Here is a 23,299-nt window from a genome sequence, read left to right as displayed (position 1 = left end):
GCAATAATTTACAAATCTCACAAACTGATATTGGCAGATTCTACCATAACAGAGGCCAGTTAAGTCCCATCTCCTTAAATTGCTGAATTGATTATTTTGATCATTCTATTAAGTTTTTCTAGTAGCATTTGGGGTCTTGGACATTCACAGTAAATTTTAGGACAGTAATCCTGGTAACTAATTAATAAAAGCCTGACATGACAGACATGCTAAATGACAATAGAAACACATCGGTTTCTATCATCAAAGTCTGACAGACAAACTAACGTCTACCATCATATTCTGACAGACACTCTAGATGACAATAGCAACAAAACTGTTTCTTACATTATTAATCTGACAAATTTAGTAATAATATTAAAATCTCATCACTAGAACCAAATAATAAAATATTGAAATAAAAAAGATAAAATTTATTTTCAAAATTGAAATATCAACAATAATTGTCAGAACAGTGACGATAGACACGACTGTCACTTTCGCGGGGAAATAACACATTGAAATGGCCTGTCGGCTGAAAGGGTCGCAAGTGGCTCTGATTTATCTCAACTTACGATAGTTTTCCTCCAGAAAAATTTAAATATGAATGCACAAATATATTCTCAATGTTTCTATCGTCAAAAATTTCTATCGTCAGGATAGCCGAGTGAAAATCTTACCTTGATTTATTTGATGAAATCTAGCTGTCAGAACTCCAAGTCTTGCCCAGAAGTAAATGTCTGCTGTCACAAAAATCATGCGCAGTAGAATTTCCTCTTTGCGTCAGTCAACATGTGCGTGGTGAGGGCTTGAATTTTGCTATCGTCAGGTGCATTTGACTGACAGACTGACGATAGCATTTTTTAAAAATAACTGGGCTTCTCTCGTGAACGAAATAGATTAACAGCGAAAAAACTATTTCAACTCTATCTGTTGACACCCAAAAATTATAAAGCCTGCTTCCACACGATAACTACCAAAGATCCATAATGGCGGAGTCTATCATCAGGTCATCTGACAGAAATTCACTGACGATAGCAACAGGGATAATGAAAGGGATTTTTAAAATGGGAGTTATGTCTGTCAGATATGTCAAAGAAATAGAACTTTATTCTTTAAAAATCTTTTATTGATATACTCAGTGTATTTTTAAATGACGTGCTGTTTTAGAAGACCAAATACCATATTTTCAATCTTGAAAATATTACCTCACTGAAAAAAGGACAAGAAAGATTTCTTATTTTGTGGGCAAGTGGTTAATGGATCCAGTTACGGTAGAATCTATTCACAATAGAACACAGACAACATATCAAATGTCGAAAGTGAGACATTTTGAAATTTCATGCCAAATATTGGCTCATTTGAAATTTCATGACAGCAACACATCTCAAAAAAGTTGGGACAGGGGCAATAAGAGGCTGGAAAAGTTAAAGGTACAAAAAAGGAACAGCTGGAGGACCAAACTGCAACTCATTAGGTCAATTGGCAATAGGTCATTAACATGACTGGGTATAAAAAGAGCATCTTGGAGTGGCAGTGGCTCTCAGAAGTAAAGATGGGAAGAGGATCACCAATCCCCCTAATTCTGCGCCGACAAATAGTGGAGCAATATTAGAAAGGAGTTCGACAGTGTAAAATTGCAAAGAGTTTGAACATATCATCATCTACAGAGCATAATATCATCAAAAGATTCAGAGAATCTGGAAGAATCTCTGTGCGTAAGGGTCAAGGCCGGAAAACCATACCGGGTGCCCGTGATCTTCAGGCCCTTAGACGGCACTGCATCACATACAGGCATGCTTCTGTATTGGAAATCACAAAATGGGCTCAGGAATATTTCCAGAGAACATTATCTGTGAACACAATTCACCGTGCCATTCGCCGTTGCCAGCTAAAACTCTATAGTTCAAAGAAGAAGCCTTATCTAAACATGATCCAGAAGCGCAGACGTCTTCTCTGGGCCAAGGCTCATTTAAAATGGACTGTGGCAAAGTGGAAAACTGTTCTGTGGTCAGACGAATCAAAATTTGAAGTTCTTGATGGAAATCAGGGACGCCGTGTCATTCGGACTAAAGAGGAGAAGGACGACCCAAGTTGTTATCGGCGCTCAGTTCAGAAGCCTGCATCTCTGACAGTATGGGGTTGCATTAGTGCGTGTGGCATGGGCAGCTTACACATCTGGAAAAACACCATCAATGCTGAAAGGTATATCCAGGTTCTAGAGCAACTTATGGCCCTTTTCCACTACCCTTTTTCAGCTCACTTCAGCTCGCTTCAGCTCACTTCAGCCCGACACGGCTCGCGTTTCGACTACCTTAAAACAGCACGACTCAGCTCGCTTCAGCCCTGCTTAGCCCCAAAACTCGCACGGTTTTGGAGTGGGGCTGAAGCGAGCCAAACCGAGCTGAGTGAGGCTGGGGGCGTGAGCAGACACTCCCCTGTGCACTGATTGGTGAGGAGGAGTGTCCTCACACGCCCCGCGAGCACCCTGAGATCTGTAAACCCGGAAGAAGGAGAATTACGAATTACGAGAATCTCTGAAGCCTTATGCGCCTCGTCTCATCTATACGCTCTTGCCAGTATCTGTTGGCGTTGTCGGTGACAACAAGCCACAGCACCAAGACCAGCAACACTAACGACTCCATGTCCTCCATGTTTATTGTTTACTATCCGGGTTGTGAGACTACCGCTTAAAAGCTCACTCATGTCACTGTTTGCGCCGCTTAACGACATCACGTGACGTCCACCCACTTTCACTAACTCCACCCAATGTGTCCACCCACTTCCAGCCAGCACGGTTCAGCGCGGTTGTAGTCGAAATGCAACTCCAATAGCCCCATTTGGCTCGACTCAGCACGGCACGGCTCAGCCGCGTTTGTAGTGGAAAAGCGGCAATATGCTCCCATCCAGACGACGTCTCTTTCAGGGAAGACCTTGCATTTTCCAACACGACAATGCCAAACCACATACTGCATCAATTACAGCATCATGGCTGCGTAGAAGAAGGGTCCGGGTACTGAACTGGCCAGCCTGCAGTCCAGATCTTTCACCCATAGAAAACATTTGGCGCATCATAAAACGGAAGATACGACAGAAAAGACCTAAGACAGTAGAGCAATTAGAATCCTACATTAGACAAGAATGGGTTAACATTCCTATCCCTAAACTTGAGCAACTTGTCTCCTCAGTCCCCAGATGTTTACAGACTGTTGTAAAGAGAAAAGGGGATGTCTCACAGTGGTAAACATGGCCTTGTCCCAACTTTTTTGAGATGGGGTGTTGTCATGAAATTTAAAAATCACCTAATTTTTCTCTTTAAATGATACATTTTCTCAGTTTAAACATTTGATATGTCATCTATGTTCTATTCTGAATAAAATATGGAATTTTGAAACTTCCACATCATTGCATTCCGTTTTTATTTACAATTTGTACTTTGTCCCAACCTTTTTGGAATTGGGGTTGTAAATATATTTATATATATATATATATATATATATTTTTTTTTTTTTTTTTTTTTTTTTTAAGCGGATAAGACAGAAATGTGTGTGTGTGTGTGTGTGTGTGTGTGTGTGTGTGTGTGTGTGTGGAGAAATAAGGCTTTGAAAACGAGGCACCATTTATTTAACTGAATGCTTTGTAATTACTTTGATGTCCAAAATTATCTGAAAGAAACTCTGATGGAGATCCTGAGAAACTAAGTTTCCCTTTGTTCAAGGTTCATCAAGTGTTTTCAAGACATTGTGCATTTTCTGAAAACTGGAGCCCTTTAGCTGGAAACTTTTAGCAGGCAGAACCAGAAAGTGTTTGATGAAGAGAACATGAAATCATCTTTGTGGTTTCTTTTTTGTTTTGTTTTTTTAAAAAACAGTGGTGATCGAGTTGAAAGCATGGCAAAAACCTTCTACAGACTGCAACGCTTTTTAAAACAGGCCCAGCTGCTGTTTCTTTTCCTGGGTGTGGCTTACATCATGGCAGGAAGTGTGCTGCTGCTCCAGCGTTCCAATGTGGCCTTGTTTCAAAAAGGAACCTATCCACCCTCGTTATCCTCCTCTGTACCATTGCCCCCAAGATCCCTGCAGGCACCGAGTGTTCGCTGGCACCACAGGAGACCTGGAGCCACGATAATTCAGGATGTGGAGAATAATCCGGATTTGTCAGGAAGTACAGCAGATCGAGAACGATTCATGTCTCGGAACCTGAAGATTAGACATCTGAGACGACACTGGATTCAGGGCCGGAGAACAGACCAAGAGAACTCGGCAGAACGCAGTCCATCAAACAGGGAGACCAGGCATAAAGGTACGAGAGGAATCATGTTAAAATGTCTAATTTTACTTGCTCTCAGAACTTTCACATTAATTATTCTCTTAAGGAATCTACATCGGATGCTTCGTAAATGACGACAAACAACATGCACTTGGAGGAACCGTACTTTACGACTTCCGAAAAATGACCAGCTCCTTGTGTCACGACACCTGCTCTGAAAGGTACGCACAGGACTGAAATATTGAATAGGAGACAAATCAGTGTTTGGTAACACTCTTTATGAAGCCCATGTTCATAAGTTATTATGCTAGAAACCAATCATCGGCACTTAACAACGAATTATAAGCATGTGGCGTACTGCACAGCCTTTAGGACGAATAGTGAGCTGTGCTTAATTATAAAACAACTAATATTTAATAACAATTATAAAAATTACTACCAAGTTCATCACCAAGTGAAAGATGTTAAATTATTCCTTGTTATAAGTAAGACGCTATTATAGCCAGGTTTACAGTGTACAATTTTTGGCTCATGAGTTGAAATCGTCAGCAACAAAGTTCTGACCGTGTCGTAAATCTTGAACCAGTTCCGTTCAGGATTTGTTGAACCTTGGTGCCTGCTAGCGAACCAGCCCACGTTTTCACCAGTTTCGAGCCAAACCGTTGTAATTAAGGATGCGTCATGAACAGAGGGAGTGGCACAATTCATAACCAGTAGTAAACAGTAGTCGTAGCAAGATAGAGTGCAGCAATTACCTGTGAGCTTTTGTTTTGTTTTTGCAGGTATTCGTTTTCACTCCATTTTTCTTGTAGATGTATCCTTTTCCATTGTGTTCTCCATTGCTGATTTCTGATTCCTCTCCAAACTGACATACCCACTGATTTTCAGCAGCATGGTTCGTGCTAGAAAAACTAGCTACATTTTGGTTCCATTTGAGACCATTTTGGTTTTCAGGCTCCAAACCAATTTTCGGTAATGGTTCAAAATTTGGTGAGTGAACCAGAACAGAACCCATTCCCTGTTGGTTGAAAAGGGGTACGTTTGAGAGCTGCGATGACACAAATCTAAACTCCACCAATAGGTGGACAGTTTAGTATAACGCCAAATTCACAGGACAACTACAATTATTCTATCCACATTTCACTGGATATGAGCAATCGCGCACTCTGACTGGCTACTACTAGGATATCGGCTCATATACCGTGAGTAGAGAAAAACAAAATGGTGGAGCGTGTTGCTGAACCAACAAAGGACAAAATAAAACTCTACTCGAAAACAAAACCCCAAAAATTGTGATCAAGTATTTAAAAGAAACAGAAATAAAAGGACGTAGTCCCCCCCCCCATATCTCCTGTTCCACACTCCAGCCCAGTCGGTGGTGGTAATGCACCTTTAAGTTGGTTTGTCAACTGCCAAAAAACCCTGAAGAAGAAAATCCCCCCAAAAAAATTTAAAAATGGAATAAAAAAGTATTTGATGGTAAGAACGTATCTCTTTATTTTTTCAAGAATTATCGCATTTCACAAATTTCTCCTGTCATTTCGTCGGTTTGTTTACATTCTAAGCGGAAATGATTTTGTACATTTTACATAAAGTTTTTATTTATCGAACTTGCAAAAAAATAAAAATGCTCCGTTTCTTAAAATCCAGTGAATTTGGATATTAACAGTTATTCCACTCAATCTCATACATGGCTTATAGATAACTCTGTGCCACGCGCCTCGTCGGCTGTCAGCTCATGTACGACTCGATTTCATGGAATAACTGTTGAAGGGAGACGGCCTTTCAATTTCATAAAAATCGGTGAAATTTAGTTCCCTCTGAAATTTGGTCCTTGTGATACTTATTTCTGTAATATCTCAAAAAAAAAAAAAAAACCACGCCATTCTGTGGCTAGGAAGTTATTTAATTTGAGGGGATTCCCGAACAAATCATGTGCATGAAATTGCTCGCTTCACACAGTCAAGCAGACAGAGGAAGTCCGTATGCGCAGGTTTACCTTTGAGCGTGCACTGACAGTTCCATCATTCTGTCACTAAATGAACAGCTGATCACACCGAGGTGCTCGCTGAGCACCAATATTTATTAGTTTGGTCCTGCGTTTCCTTTCCTTCGCAACATAACGTCTTTTCTTCTCGCTTTCTGTTACTGTAGTCAGTCTTTCACATTTCATTCGCACACTCGCGTCCTCCATTTTTCTCTCCTGTTTCAAATTTGTATCCCATAATGCCTTGTGTGAACGGGGAAAGCCCACCATGTGATGCATGATGTATCTTGAATTGGGTCATGGTGAAGCAGGAAAAAATAGCGGAGAATTTAGGGCCACTTGGCCTTAAATTAATTAATTCTTCTATTTAAAAAAAACTAATAAAATTGGAAGTCTGTGATTCGAATTCAGTAGCTTTCGGTCCACTAAACAAAAATAATTGGGTGTCGGGGAAAATTATTTTTGTGATCTACACTTGAAAATCTGAAAGGCAGGCTACCTTTACATATGGTAGGGTTGATGGCAAAACATAAGTAAAGAATACTACTGAACAGAGAAATCACTGAGAAGAATGTTTTTTGCAGAAACTGATTGATGCTGTACAGAGTCATTTTCTTTCATCGTAGGTCGATCATTAGAGGATCTTCATGAAGAACACACATTACAGCACAGTGTTATAGAATTCATCTTGTACAGTGACTGGTTCTGAAATCTCTATCTGTTGTGCAGTTGCTTAGAGCTGTATGACGCGTTATTACAAGGCGTCATTATCAGCACCGTGGGAACGAGTTACAAATGTTGGATTGTTTTGAGCAAGTGAGGGAGAATGCAGGCAGTGTTGGTCAGCAGGCACAGGTGCCAGAATACATACACACACACACACACACACGTACACGTGTTGGGGCTGTACCAGAATATATGTGTGTGCGTGTGCACACATCTTTTATTTGCTTTACAAAACATTCAGCATGCTCAAAGGCTTTGACAGCCCAAAGCACACTAAAAACATCCTGATCACTCGTAGGCAAATTGCCACAAAAGCTTAATACTCATCTCAGAAATGGAACGTATTTGTCTTGGATATAATTGCACTGTCAGCATCACTGCTCTGATTCAAAGCCAGAAAAAGTAAAGAAATGTCATCCAGAACCATGCTGTCTGCTCTGCCAGTGATACATAATTAATACCATTGAAACATAAAAGCTCATTGTCTCACAGAGCAGGGCAAAACTTTCTCTGGCTCAGATGGTGGGAGATGAATCAAGCTGCATGCTGTTCAGGTGGTTTTTTTTTTTTTTTAACTCCAGAAAATATATACATTTCTTAAGTATCCATTAGATTAGAGCGTTGGTTCTCAAAGATCCCCCAGGGTCTGTGATAGGGTATTAGGCAGAAAAAGAAATTTACCAGTCAAAAATAATATTTTATATAATCCTGATAAGCGCCGCAGGTGCGAAGACGAGCGCCGCAGGCGCGAAGTCCCTCTAGGGGGGTCTGGGGGCATGCCCCCCAGAAAATTTTTGAAATTTAGACTTCATTTCCTGCATTCTAGGACATTTTCAGGGTGAAATGGCGTGTAATTTTTGATCAGAAATATTGCATATTTTTACTTTGTATTTTTTTCAGTTTCACTCCTGAATGTATCAGATGTATGTATGGTGTTTGATTTGGTAACAAAAGTGAAAAGAAAATAAACAACAATGAATTGTATATAATCTTTTGATCTAGTTACAGTATTTAATAAAAAAAAAAAAAACCAACAGTATTCTATTTTACCATACCCCAATGAAACCCCCTTGTTAATCAATGTATCACACATACCTTTTCTGTCTTTTTGTGGAAAAACGAATCAGTTTTTGTCACATTCAATTTGGGGCGTTTGTTGGGATTCATCTTGATCCAGAAGAGTGAGTCAGCAAAAAAAAATGCGGTTCTCCCGCCAAGAAAGAGGAAACTACAACGCAGGGTGTTTGGCAATTTTCGACCAATCAGAATTCGCGATTTATTCAGTCCGCATGTTACAAGATTCAGTGCGGGCCAAAATGGCGGAAACGATGAAATATTCTGATTTTTCATTTCAAGTTTTCAGTATTTTTCGTATTAAACTGTGTTTCTTACGATTTGTAAATGATGGCGGAACCACACACGGACTGGCCATCGGGAGTAGCGGGAGTTTTCCCAGTGGGCCGGTGGTTCAGTGTGGGCCAGCGGAGAAAAAAAAAAAAAAAAAACAGTTGCGCGCTGGCCTTTAATATGATAAGCAATGTTAACAGTTTCTTTAACAAACTGTTAACATTGCTTATCATATTAAAGGCCAGCGCGCAACTGTAATAAGCAATGTTAACAGTTTGTTAAAGAAACTTAACATTGCTTATCATATTAAAGGCCAGCGCGCAACTGTAATAAGCAATGTTAACAGTTTGTTAAAGAAACTGTTAACATTGCTTATCATATTAAAGGCCAGCGCGCAACTGTTTTTTTTTTTTTTTTTTCTCCGCCGGCCCACGCTGAACCACCAGCCCACCGGGAAAACTCCCGCTACTCCCGATGGCCAGTCCGTGTGTGGGCGGAACATAACTGGATTTATCGGATGACATGTGGGAGTATTCATGTGCGAAAATTTTCGGCATTATCGTCCGTTTCAGTATCCGTCTGTGTGTATACTTGCCCGTTGAAATCGGCAATTGCCCGTCAAATTTACGGGTGGACGGGTCTCTGCCTAATACCTTAGTCTGTGATGTATACCCAGTGATGTGTTCCTGACTGTATTGCTTTTTTAAAATGGCATGACACTAACCGATGATCTCCATCACAGTCATGGTTGTTCTGGTTATTATGTAGTCGTAAAAGCTGTAAATGTAACTGACTGGCCACTTGAAACAAAATGAGTAATTTATTAATCAATCAATCATTTGACTCCATTTTTAATTAACCGAGGAAGTGATGTTAATGTAACACACAGCGTTTCAAATCTACATCTGGGTGAGAGGAAAGTTCAGGAAGAAAAAGCTCCAATTGTTCAAAACCCGCACAATGTTAAAGATAATTAGTTAATTTGCTAGAAAGTAACAGGAAGTCGTGTAGGCAAGACTAATGGCATCCACAGAGACGTGGCAGTGTGCAGCCCACTCAGCAAGACTACCGAGTAAAAAGAAAGCTCTCAGGAGAATACCTTTCCAACTCAGGTTGCTGGAGATGTTGCTTAATAATGAATGTCCACTCTCAGACCCAGCTGTCACAAGTGAAAGGATAGAATTACTGTATAAACTGCAGAAGTTGGTCACAGAGTACTCACAAGAGTGGCGTACAACCAAACCACTGACCACACAATCGCATAAGGACACTGTTCAGGATTCTGTAATCTCGGTAATAAAAAAAATAAAATTAAAAAAAAGGTTGGAAAATGGGCTATACTGAACAGGACAGCAGAACATCCACCTCCCAAACCCAAACTGAAGCCAGGTTTAAATCTGTTGGTTATTCTGTTGAGCTGTCAAAAATATATACTATAAAATATTTAGTTTACAATCAACACATGTGGTTGTACTTTTACATTCACCAGCCACTTATAAAAGGAATACCTCTCTCTCTCTCTCTCTCTCATATCTCACATACACACTTTTTTTTTGGCATGTCACTACAGTGACATGGCTGCTCTGACTTCCATCAGAGTTTCTAGGGTATTGGTTTCCCTTCTACTGAATTATTATAGAGGTTTTCTCCTCTCAACCATTCACACACATGGGCAATTTAGAGTAGCTAGTTAACCTAACCCCATTCTTTGGGCTGTAGGGGAAACCCGAGCACCCAGAGGAAACCCACGGTGAGAATACACAAACTCCACACAGAAAGGATCTCGTTGGCCCCTGGGCTCGAACCCAGAGTCTTCTAGCTGTGAGGCAACAGTACTAAGGCCAAAAAAAAAAAAAAGTGTGTGTGTTTCCGGTTACCTGACCGACCCTAATCCGTACCGCCCGACCCTAAACTTTTTTTTCGTTTTTTTCCCAGTCGCGACTTTTCCATATAACCCAACCGCGTGAACCGGAAGTTTTTGTCACTCACTGGGAAAATCAGGGCTTTCCACAAGCGCCGGCTGCCGGCCATACAGCCGACTACACAAGTCTAGCCGGCTACTTTAATGACTATTATTTTTGTAGCCCACAGGCTCTAAATATTAATTTTCGATTTTAATAAAATTAAATGTTTATCTAACGGACTAACAATAATGTCAAACTGAACCGCACTCATTTAAGTTGTGATGCGCGCTGTTTGTACCGATAATAACCACAAATTCCCCGCAGACTTTGTTGATCAAGGGAGAGTAACTCATCCGCGGCCCCGACATGCGGTGTATGCGCGTGCGCACTCGGCGGAGGCAGTAGTGTGTCGGGGTCATCGGAGGGAACAGAAGCAGAGAGAACGCTTATTTTGTCTTTCACCTAGAGACATGATTCAAACTTTAAAACGGAGACAAAATTCTCCTGTGTGGATCTGGCATTCAACTTTTTTGCTAGGTTCTATACTTTTTGATCAGTCACAGATCAAACACCATGAGCAAATCTGGAGAAATTCCGGCTTTATAATGGGTGTCTATTGCGTTACACACCAGTGGAGCTCAGGAGTTTAGAGTGGAGGCAGCTTGAAAAAAAAAAGCTCTAACTTTTTCATTTAAACTGTTTTCTCAGCCACAATTTTCACTCTACACACACAACTTTCTCAAAAGTTGTAGTCACACATTGTGTGAATCAAGACAAGTGTCTACCTGAGCGATAGGATTTACAGTTTTTGAATGAGAAGCCTGAAAGTGAGGAGAGGACAGCCGCGCTCTCCCATAGACTCATATTATAAACGTGGCAGCGCTTTTACTGCAAAATCAGAAAAGTCACTTGTTTTTAACTCGCTCTAGTGTCCACATTTTTTACACTAGGGACAAAAAAAATTACATTACTGTGTTCATGGGAGCCTTGTAGCACTCAATGTAAAAGAATTTTGTGAATAGCTCCTTTCGTTTCCGTGTAAATCAGCGTTGTTCGAGGAGAGGGAACTCTGAGAAAAAGCGCTCTTTACTTGTTATATTGTGTCTTTTCCCTGCACTGTTACCAAGGCGATGAGCTCCACTCAGGGAGCAGAGAGGGGCGGGGCTGCTCTCTCTCTCTCATGGTGTATTGAGCTGTTATATTTACAGAAAAATTCATGTTAAAAGGTGTCTCATGCTGCATCAGATTCATCAGAAGGTGGTAACTCAGGTGACCTGCAAAGAAATTCATTATATTTTGTGAAGTTACTCCTGTCTAAATACAAGTTATGGCAGCCATCTTGAAAAAAATTATTCAAAAAAAAAAAATGCCTGCCTACCGACCCTAGTTTTGAAATCTACGTAACCGGAAACACTTTTTTTTTTTTTTTTGGCCTAACCACTACACCACCGTGCCGCCCCAGAACACCTCTACACCTGCTTATTCATGCAATTATTTCTTAAGCCAATGATGTAGCAGCAGCACAATGCATAAAAGTCAGATATACAGGTCAAGAGATTCAGTGAATGAGGTTCATGTCAAACCTCAGAATGAACAAATGTGATCTCGGTGACTTTGTCTATGGTGTGGTTGTTGCTGCCAGATGGTCTGGTTTGAGCATTTCAGAAACTGATGACACACAGTCAACAGTCTCTACTCAGAATGGTGCAAAAAACATCCAGTGACTGATAGTTCTACAACCAGAAACACCATGTTGATGACAGAAGTCCAAAGAGATTGGCTACATTGGTTTGAGCTGACAGAAAGGCTACGGTAATTCAAACAAGTCAGTCAGTCAGTGACAGCATAGCTCAGTCCGGCCCCATAAGAAATCAAATCTGGGTAGAAGTTATATGCACCATAGGTACCCCTACCTTCATGCCAGAAAGAATCAAAATCGGTGAAGAATTGAGGGAGAAGAAGCAATTTGTGTGGGAACTGCTCGTTAGGGCTTAATTACTCCATATCTTCATTATTAATTGCAATTATGCAAATTTGGGTAGAAGCTATATGCACCCCAGGCAGACCTACCTTCCTGCCAAAATAAATAAAAATCGGTGAAAAATTGAGAGAGAGAAGTGATTTTTGTGAAATGTGGACGACAGTATGAACTCATCACCTGTCGGCGGGATGAGCTAATCACCACTCTTTATAACCACAGTGAGCAGAAAAGCATCTCAGAATGCACAACCTTGAGGTGGATGGTCAGTGAACGTATATATAATGAACAACATGGAGCCACTGATTCCTGTCGTACCATTTTGAAACAAAAAATACAAGGTTTATCCATTTTGCTTGTGGATAAAGGTATCCAACAGCCAGATCAGTACTGCGTTCTCCCTCTCACAGCGGCTACCGGTTTGCTGGATTAGAATATGGTACAGAGTGTCACTGTGGAAACCGGATTGGCGCCCCTCAGGCCCGGAGCGAGGACTGCAACCTGAGCTGCAGGGCCGAAAGGGACTCGCTGTGTGGAGGCGTGGCCAGGCTGTCAATCTACAAAGTGGAGGAGGGACTTCCTGGCCACAGGAGATGTGAGTTTGCCAGACTGAACCTTCACTTATAGGGTATACTGCATAAAGGGGATATTACATGTGTGTGCAACCTCAATTATTCCCCAGGGAAACAGGACTGATTCAAAGCTAGTATAAAAGGCACCATTTTTAGATACTGAAATCAAACTATTTAGAATGAAAACATCTGCAAATAAAATTAATACAGTACTCAAGATTCATTTAGTATTTCCAGGCCTTCATTTAATTTGATTTTTAAATTTAAATTCATTTTCAGAATTACTCCTCATAAAATGTACACAATATAATTAAAAGGTTCGGACTGCAAAGTTGAATTCCGGGCAAAATGTTCCATCACTGTTAGAGTTTCGAGATGTTGCGCTGCTGTGCGCGCGCGCGCACACACACACACACACACACACACACACACACACACACAGTATCCTGTGTGTAAATGTTTTGCCGAGATAAAAAGCGTTCCGCGTTTTACGATTCCAGAGATTGCCGAAGCAAGTGAGCAACAATATCGTGACCACCGTGGGGCCTGTTTGACCTACACTTAAACAAACATGGGCAAACATGGCGGACTCCGCGCTCCTGTCAGCTAAAAGCCAGGTGAAAAGAAAGGTTATGTGACGTGTCATTTTCTGGACAGATAACTAAATCATTCCAGCTAGCGCTTAGCAATCTTAGCCTTAGAATGCATGGGCTCGACTCCATGGTCATGGGTATGACGTTATACACCTAATGTTTTGATCTTACAGAGAAAGAAACGAGAACACAAAAGCAGTTACAGAGAAAAATATATTTGTCTTTTGTTACATGGATCTATTCACGAAGGTCAACCATCTCTGCATTACATCCCTGCGACTCAAAACTCTGAGGTTGATGCAGAGTCACGATGTTTTCCGCGTGTCACCATCTTCTTGTGACGCAGTTCCATAGTTATGCTAATTAGTTAAAGCTCCTCCCCCCCCCATTCAGCTGTTTCCTTGTGTCGGGCCATACTGTTTACCTCAAGAGGGAGGAAAACGGTCCCAAAATGGAGAAAAGCAACCCTCAGGACATCAAAATAATCACATCTCATCCGCATGATATTGTTCTTGAAAATGCCATGCACAATAAAAAAAAAATTTCAGATGACTTTGCAGTCAGTCAGTACCTTTAAATTAATTTGCGTAATAATTAATTTCTTTGCCATACATGTTACTGAGAGAAAACAGGTTTTTTTTTTAAATAGTACATTATATTTTATGAAGTTGTTTGCGTTTGTTAGACAAAACAAGTAATTTCTTCAAATGGTCAAGAAAAAAAAATTTGAATGATTGATTTTTATCCAACTATTTTTGCCTACTCTCATGAAAGGTTCCAATAAATCTGGAGTGAGTTGATAGAGGTATACTCTGCACTCCCAAACATATGCAGGCAGGCAGACACACACACACACACACACACACACACACAAACACACACTCAGTTTCATAAGAAATCGCATGTGTATATGTGGGAAGATGCAGATTTATTTCACAGGAATGTATTTAACAATATGTCCACTGTTTTTCTCTCCATAGCCGTCCCTCACACATTTACACTTCTCTCTGCTGCATCACACCTGTTTACATTTAACACCTTCACTCTCCAAGCAATAACAGAGTATTAACCAAAATAGGTATGAAAAAGATACCAACATAGAATACATATAGAAATGCCATGAAATGAAAATAAGTTTTGGATAAAATCTAGAAGACAAAATATTTAATTTGTACCCAAAAAAAAAAAAAGCGTTACGTTTCAGACGTTGCTTCATTCTAATGCACTCAACTGTACATGGCTCTTTCTATGATAAGGGGTTACTACTTTGTGACATGCCACTCAAAATTTTAAACTGCAAGGAGAGCTTTAAATATGGTTTATAATTAATAGTTATAGTACCCTGGTATATACATCATAAGGGGGAGAGAAGAGAACTCTCCCACTGTGCTGTGCAGGAGACCACATTGAAAACCATGAAATTCTGGCGTCACGCTTGTGACCTGGACGCTAATTTTTGAGCCAAAAGATTTACAAAAATAGTCATCATGATTTCGCATAGGGGAATATAGGAACTCTTCTTAAAATGAGATGGCCTTTCGATTTCATAAAATCGGTAAAATTTAGTTCCCTCTGAAATGTGGTCAGTGTGATACAGGTTTATTTCTGTAATATCTCACAAAATAAATCCAGCCATTCTGTGGCTGGGAAGTTATTTTTTTTAAGTTGAGGGGATTCCCGAGCAAATAATATGCATGAAATCGCTTGCTTTGCGCAGTCAAGCAGACAGAGGAAGTCTGGTGTGTGCGTGTTTACTTTGCGGCGTTGTCGTCGTCTTCTTTTGGGTTTTACGGCAGCTGGCATCCACAGTGTTGCATTACTGCCATCTACAGGTTTACCTTTGCCCGTGCACCAACAGTTACATCATTCTGTCACCAAACGAACAGCTGATCACACCAAGGTGCTCGCTGACTGCTGATATTTATTAGTTTGGTCCTGCGTTTCCTTTCCTTCGCAACATAACGTCTTTTCTTCTCGCTTTCCGTTACTGTAGTCACTGTTTCACGTTTCATTCACACACTCGCGTCCTCCATTTTTCTCTCCTGTTTCAAATTTGTATCCCACAATGCGTTGCGCGAATGGGGAAAGCCCACCACGTGATGCATGACGTAGTATCTTGAATTGGGTCACGGTGAAGCAGGAAAAAGTAGCAGACAATTTAGGGCCATGTGACCCTACCTGGCATATGGCATTTGTAACCCCTGATCAGAGAAAGAGCCATATAACAGTGTACAAATCTGCAAGAAAACATGCACTTACAGTCAAATTTGCTCTGATAATTGTTTCAACCTCTCTCTCTCAGACAGAAATGTCCACTATCATGGCTGCTTCCACACCCAAAAGAACATCAGCGCTGGTTTCCTGCTCCATGCTGGCCAGCATAATGTGACCTCACAGCTGTGTGTGGAGATGTGCACTGATCAGGTTGGATCCCACGTCCTTGAACTCGCTCGCTGCAGCGTTTCAGTTCGCCTCCTTTGTACTTACTTCAAAAGAGGCCATCGTCAATCAATAGCCCTTTGTGATTCAACAGCTTCTCCCCCCCAAGTCTTACACAGAAATGAAGCTCTGTTCTCTCTGTGCACAATCACTCGTTTTTGCCAGAGAAGGCATAATGGAGCTTTAATGAGAAATGGATTTATATAGTCTCATTAGTTTGTATTTTTGTTTTTGCAGTCTGAATCCATGACAGTATGATTATAGGGTGTAATATTCTGACCCACTCAGGAGCTGCCTCTGGCTGTACTGAGGGGGCGGGACTGTCTCTGTGGCCACACCTCCACTTTTCTCCTTATGCAGAAGAATGTAGACAGCCAGCTGTGTGGGCAGGGCAAAGCGACAAACCACACCTCCAACGCAGACTACTTACAGGTGTACAGCACACCTGTGCTAGGTAACACACACACACACACAGGCCCTGTGTTTACTCAGGTCACAAATAACTTTTGCTCTTATACTTGGAATAACCTATTACTAAAACCGAGTGAATTGTATATTTTAGCCTTGTATTACCTGGAGGAAATGGACTTCTGCAAATTTAATACTCTCTCCAGATGTACTAATTAGTGCACACTATTGCTGTTCCGAAAGTGACTTTTAGGTTTACTTTCTCATCGTGCGAGTCTCAAATATCCCATTCGCATTGACTACCATTTTATTATGAACATCTATTTCTTTTTCAAAAAGGTTGATTTATGTGGAAATTAATAAGAGAACGGGTGAGACCATGGAAACAAAACCTTTTAAAATAAAAATGACAAAAATAAATCTAACCATAACCTCATCCCTAATCTTAATTCTAACTACCTTTGTGAAATAACCTAGATTATCATCTCATCCGGCCAACGAGCGATGAGTTTTGCCATCATGTGTTGTCCGTCGTCCATCCGGCGGCATCCACATTTCACAAAAATCACCAGTTCTCCATCAGTTCTTCACTGATTTTTATTCTTTTTTGGCAGGAAGGTAGGTCTGCCTGGGCTGCATATGGCTTCTACCCAAATTTACATAATTGCAATTAATAATGAAGATATGGAGTAATTAATCTCTAACAAACAGTTTCCACACAAATCGCTTCTTTTCCCTCAATTCTTCACCGATTTTGATTCTTTCTGGCATGAAGGTAGGGGTGCCTAGGGTGCATATAACTTCTACCCAGATTTGCTGAATTACAAATATTAAATGAAGTTATGGACTAAGCCTTAATGAGCACTTAAAAAAAATTTAAAACGCTTCTCGGCCAGTTCCTCGCCGTTTTGGATTCTTTCTGGCAAATAGGTCGGTATTCCTAGGGTGTATACAGCTTCTATATATCTTGTATATAGTGTATATAGCTTACAACATTTATTGTGCAAGGTGGCCCACTTTAGATCACTCCTCCTAGACTAGACGGAACGAGCTACACCATCATTGATGGTCTTGTTTAATTTTTCAAATAAAAGCTGTTTGATTTAAAAAAAAAAAAATCACAGAGAAGCAGTTAAATGTCACCACACTGGTAATCATTGTCACACGTCTTTCATCTGGAGGACATCATGGCTCTCGTAATAAAGAGATAAATACATGGCCCCTCCTGCTCTCTGCTCCTGCCCAGCCCGTTCAAGACTCCTGTCTGTTCTGGTCCCCCGTTGGTGGAATGACCTTCCCATTGAGGTCAGAACTGCTGACTCCCTGACCACCTCCAAGCACGGCCTGAAGACTCCCCTTCAGGCTACACCTCTCCCCTTCTTCCCTGCCCACTGTGTAACTACACTGTGGTCTAGACCAGCCTCTCTCAACCGGGGTGCCGCGGCACCCTGGGGTGCCGTCTGGCTTCGTTGGTGTGCCGTCAAAAAATTATATATTTTAACATTGAAATAAATAAAATGAATTAAAATTCCAAAAAACAATAGTTACACTAGGGCGGCACGGTGGTGTAGTGGTTAGCGCTGTCGCCTCACAGCAAGAAGGTCCTGGGTTCGAGCCCCGGGGCCGGCGAGGGCCTTTCTGTGCGGAGTTTGCATGTTCTCCCCGTGTCCGCGTGGGTTTCCTCCGGGTGCTCCGGTTTCCCCCACAGTCCAAAGACATGCAGGTTAGGTTAACTGGTGACTCTAAATTGACCGTAGGTGTGAATGGTTGTCTGTGTCTATGTGTCAGCCCTGTGATGACCTGGCGACTTGTCCAGGGTGTACCCCGCCTTTCGCCCATAGTCAGCTGGGATAGGATCCAGCTTGCCTGCGACCCTGTAGAAGGATGAAGCGGCTAGAGATAATGAGATGAGATGAGATAGTTACACTAATGCAGATCATCGCCACCTCATGCATCATCAAAATTTGTCTCGCGACCCCCCTTCCCATGTCACAACGTCACTGCTGGGGTCAGCATATGGTCAGCGTGACTGCGTATATTTTATATGGGGATGCCTTGAGAATTTGCATACAGTGGTGCTTGAAAGTGTGAACCCTTTAGAATTTTCTATATTTCTGCATAAATATGACTTAAAATATCATCAGATTTTCACACAAGTCCTAAAAGTAGATAAAGAGAACCCAGTTAAACAAATGTGACAAAAAGATTATACTTGGCCATTTATTTATTGAGGAAAATGATCCAATATTACATATCTGTGACTGGCAAAAGTATGTGAACCTTTGCTTTCAGTATCTGGTATAACCCCCTTGTGCAGCAGTGACTGCAACTAAACGTTTGCGGTAACTGTTGATCAGTTCTGCACACTGGCTTGTAGGAATTTTAGCCCATTCCTCCATACAGAACAGCTTCAACTCTGGGATCTTGGTGGGTTTCCTCACATGAACTGCTCGCTTCAGGTCCTTCTACAACATTTTGATTAGATTAAGGTCAGGACTTTGATTTGGCCATTCCAAAACATAAACTTTATTCTTCTTTAAACATTCTTTGGTAGAAATGACTTGTGTGCTGAGGGTTGTTGTCTTGCTGCATGACCCACCTTTTGAGATTCAGTTCATGGACAGATGTCCTGACATTTTCCTTTAGAATTCGCTGGTATAATTCAGAACTCATTGTTCCATCAATGATGGCAAGCCGTCCTGGCCCAGATGCAGCAAAACAGACCCAAACCATGATACTACCACCACCATGTTTCACAGATGGGATAAGGTTCTTATGCTGGAATTCAGTGTTTTCCTTTCTCCAAACATAACGCTTCTCTTTTAAACCAAGAAGTTCTATTTTGGTCTCATCCATCCACAAAACATTTTTCCAATAACCTTCTGGCTTGTCCACATGATCTTTAGCAAACTAAACATGAGCAGCAATGTTCTTTTTGGAGAGCAGTGGCTTTCTCCTTGCAACCCTGCCATGCACACTACTGTTGTTCAGTGTTCTCCTGATGGTGGACTCATGAACATTAGCCAATGTGAGAGAGGCCTTCAGTTGCTTAGAAGTTACCCTGGGGTCCTTTGTGACCTCACTGACTGTTACACGCCTTGATCTTGGAGTGATCTTTGTTGGTCTACCACTCCTGGGGAGGGTAACAATGGTCTTGAATTTCCTCCAATTGTACACAATCTTTCTGACTGTGGATTGGTGGAATCCAAACTCTTTAGAGATGGTTTTGTAACCTTTTCCAGCCTGATGAGCATCAACAACACTTTTTCTGAGGTCCTCAGAAATCTCCTTTGTTCGTGCCATGATACACTTCCACAAACATGTGTTGTGAAGATCAGACTTTGATAGATCCCTGTTCTTTAAATAAAACATGGTGCCCACTCACACCTGATTGTCATCCCAATGATTGGAAACACCTGACTCTAATTTCACCTTCAAATTAACTGCTAATCCTAGAGGTTCACATTCTTTTGCCACTCACAGAAATGTAATATTGGATCATTTTCCTCAATAAATAAATGACCAAGTATAATATTTTTGTCTCATTTGTTTAACTGGGTTCTCTTTATCTACTTTTAGGACTTGTGTGAAAATCTGATGTTTGAGGTCATATTTATGCAGAAATATAGAAAATTCTAAAGGGTTCACAAACTTTCAAGCACCACTGTACTTCTGAAGGGTGCTGTGACTGAAAAAAGGTTGAGAAACGCTGGTCTAGACCAACCCAGGCTGTGTACAGTCTAGCCTGGGTTTAGCTGGTTTGAGTTCTCCTTTATATGGTTGGTTTGTTTCCTTGGCCGTTTGAGTATTGGTATTTCAACAGCATATTACACTTGGTATTGCTGTTACGTGTTCAGTTGGCACTAGAACTTTCTTGTCTAGAAGTTCAGCACTTCATGTACCTGACTTTTGCACTCGTTGTACGTCACTCTGGATAAGATGTAATGTAATAATGGCATCTTCAACACACAGCACTACACACACGCTCCTATTTCCCGTATTGTCAGAGTCTCAGTGTAGAGAGAGGATGTTTCTACCCGAGAGCTCATCCTCCCTCACGGCGTTGTCCAGTTTTCCTGGAGCGGGTAACACTTGGTTGCGGCACCTCATCGAGCTTGCGACAGGTTACTACACAGGCAGCTACTACTTTGATGGCTCTTTGTACAACAAAGGTGAGACCCTGTTACTTAATGTCATGGGATTAAATAAAAATTATGTTCAACGTTATGATCCATGTGGAATTTTATGAATATTGTTTTCATACAACAAACACTACCACAAATACATACAAAATGTCATTTTATTTTATCTCTATTTTACTATCACTGGTAATAGCATGCAGCCAGACACACCTCCTAAGACTATTTTTTTTAAAACGACTTTAAAAAATAAAAATAAAAAGGACTTTTTGATTGACAATGTTCGTAATTCAGAGACCAGTACCTTGTATACTCTGAGGTAATTCTTGTCCCATTAATAATGCTGAAGTTTCTGAAAGCCTTTACTGAAAATCTCACTTTTTTCAACTTTGTTAGGCTTTAAAGGAGAGAAGGATTATTGGCAAAGCAGGAGAACCATCTGTGTAAAGACGCATGAGAGCGGGCAGAGGGAGATCAAGAAGTTCGATTCAGCCATCCTGTTAATTCGGAACCCGTACCACTGCCTCGTGGCAGAGTTTAATCGCAAGAATGCTGGGCACTTGGGCTATGCCACAGAAATGCATTGGAAGAGTAACGGTAATCATGAACTAAGACAAATCTGAGTGTTGACGTTGAGTGTTTAGCATTACTCAATCATCACACCCTGTTACGCCAATTACTGTTCTGGCCTACGATGATTCTGAAGAAAATAAATAATATACTGAAATCTAAAACATGCGGAGAGTTTAAAGAACAAGCTGGCTGAGCATTCAGCTGTAAAATAAACGTTGGCATTATTTTATTAATTCAGCAACTCAAAACTGCTAAATGAAATTATAAAATGGCCAAAATCCCACACACATACACATTCATGAACTCAATTTATTATTTCATGGTTTCATTAAGTTGTATAGAACTGTTGGCAGGGTGTGCTGGATCAAGTGCTATTTTATAAACCGAATAATAATAATAATAATAATCAGCGAGTGTGGAAGGTCATTAAATTGAATAATTTAACAAAATTTTCAGTGATTCATGTCATTAGCTACAACCAGAGGTGGACAAAGTACCCAACTTCATTACTTAAGTCAAAGTACAGATCCCACTGGTTAAGTGAAAGTTGTACGGTCAAATTTTTACTTAAGTTAAAAGTACTGAAGTACCTGCTTTTAAAAATACTTAAGTATTAAAAGTACATTTTCCATCAACGAACTGTTGCATTATTGCCACAACGCTCACAATACCGAATGCCTCTGAAGCAACCTACTGGATTCACTAACTAGCTTGTAGAACCTGTAGAATAAATGCCTGGTAGAAATGTTACAAAATCAAATGCAACTGATTTGACAAAAAGAGTCAGTCATTTTTTTTTTAAACACTCCTACCCACCCCCACAAAGCAGCATGTTAGTGTTCTGACATCAAAACAAAACTAGCCATGTGTTAACGTTAGCCGTGGACAAGGCTATGGCAACTTGGCAGGCAAATCCATAGAAAGTAATTTGACTTACCAGACTGCATAGCTATTGCAACGTTATCGCTAGCTCAAAAAGCACAGACAACTTCATTGCAAACTTTCTCTTGGAATAAAACGTTTACAGACCTCAATATTCTTCCACAGGTTGGATGGTGAGTTTTTGTAGGCCGTGATGTGGTTCGTTTTAGGCAAATGAAACAAACATTTAAAACGAAACGAATCTTTAATCCTTTCAGAAAACTGAGACATGGGTTCATGGGTGCATGCATTCCCCAGAAGAACCGCCTTTTCCACTCTGCCATCAACTGATCGTGTTCAAATAATGCTGCTGAGAAATCACTGAACTTGATTTTTACACAGTCTATGGACGTGACCCTCGCAATTACTGATGGGCTGTGAAAAAAACAATCACATTTTAGAAAAGGAAAAAATCATCCACTTTCAAAGCTGCTTCATAGTAACAAGGAACGAGGACCTTGATAGAAATGTAGTGGGGTGAAAAGTACAATATTTGTCTTTCAAATGTAGTGAAGTTAGTCAAATTTTCAAAAAAAAAAAAAAAACAGTACAGTACTCAAGTAAATGTACTTCGTTACTGTCCACCTCTGGCTACAACCAGTCACGCAGCAGTATACTGGTGAAATACTAAACTCTTAACGTGCGTAAATACTGACGTAAATTTGGACTCAACTTTTCAAGTGTGTGATGAATAAAGTTGTGCTCTTTCTTTCTTTCAACTCTGAACAAAATTAATATGGAAATGGGACACTTGCCCAAACCCTGGAGGGAGGTCCACCCTGATTTTCATCATAGCTTTTATATTTTATAATACAGTAACACCTGCATGTCAATACCATACCAGATTTTCTAGTGAAATTTGAGCTCCACGTGACTTTCTTAATATTACGTCCCGTCATCCTCAGAGTGGCCCGAGTTTGTGGAGACCTACTCCTCATGGTGGGCGTCTCACGCGCTGGCTTGGCTGCAGTTCTCCAGACATTTACTGGTGGTGCATTACGAGCAGCTCCTCACAGACCTCGTCCACCAGCTCCGGCTTATGACGGCCTTCCTGAACGTCACTGTTCCTGAAGAACGACTCTTGTGTGCCGAGAGAAACCGAGACGGCCACTTCAAACGCACAGGACCTCGACGTTTCACTTTCGACCCCTTCACAGAGGGCATGAGGACTCGTATAGACGGCTACATGCTGGAAGTGGACCGTGCTCTCCGGGACAGAAATCTGAGTGGGCTGCCACAGGAATACATGCCCAGATGATGAACGCTAATAAGCTAGTGCATGAGGAAGGTGGATTTTTCTCTGCAGGATGGGACGAGAGGATACACTGGAAAAAAAAAAAGTGCCTGGGAACTCTCAGTTAACTCACACATCTTGTGGCCTTCTGGTGGTTTATGCTCTTTTTCCTTATGATCATGTTGCTTGAATAAATGGCAACAATTTGTTAACATTAAATCCCACTGTTG

At 40.9% G+C, this 23,299-nt stretch overlaps 1 protein-coding gene across 1 annotated transcript; it reads left to right on the top strand.

The window, feature by feature from the left end:
* Positions 1 to 3,869: 3,869 nt before the first annotated feature.
* On the top strand, positions 3,870 to 23,093 carry wscd1b (WSC domain containing 1b). The gene is made up of 8 exons (XM_060909513.1): positions 3,870 to 4,281; positions 4,355 to 4,469; positions 12,601 to 12,785; positions 15,658 to 15,779; positions 16,083 to 16,248; positions 20,210 to 20,374; positions 20,738 to 20,938; positions 22,741 to 23,093. Exons 1-8 carry the CDS (start codon positions 3,870 to 3,872, stop codon positions 23,091 to 23,093), a joined length of 1,719 nt encoding a protein of 572 aa, XP_060765496.1.
* Positions 23,094 to 23,299: the final 206 nt, after the last annotated feature.

This window comes from Neoarius graeffei, chromosome 25 (genome assembly GCF_027579695.1).
Source record: "Neoarius graeffei isolate fNeoGra1 chromosome 25, fNeoGra1.pri, whole genome shotgun sequence".
NCBI classification, from domain to species: Eukaryota; Metazoa; Chordata; class Actinopteri; order Siluriformes; family Ariidae; genus Neoarius; species Neoarius graeffei.
The sequence above is the reverse complement of the archived record's forward strand: the minus strand, read 5'-3'. Positions and strand labels throughout refer to the sequence as shown.

Coding starts and splice junctions, on each gene's coding strand:
- wscd1b (XM_060909513.1), top strand. CDS start 3,870: ATGGCAAAAACCTTCTACAGACTGCAACGCTTTTTAAAACAGGCCCAG. Junction 12,786..15,657: donor ACTTCCTGGCCACAGGAGAT/GTGAGTTTGCCA, acceptor TCTCTCTCTCAG/ACAGAAATGTCCACTATCAT. Junction 16,249..20,209: donor GTACAGCACACCTGTGCTAG/GTAACACACACA, acceptor CCGTATTGTCAG/AGTCTCAGTGTAGAGAGAGG.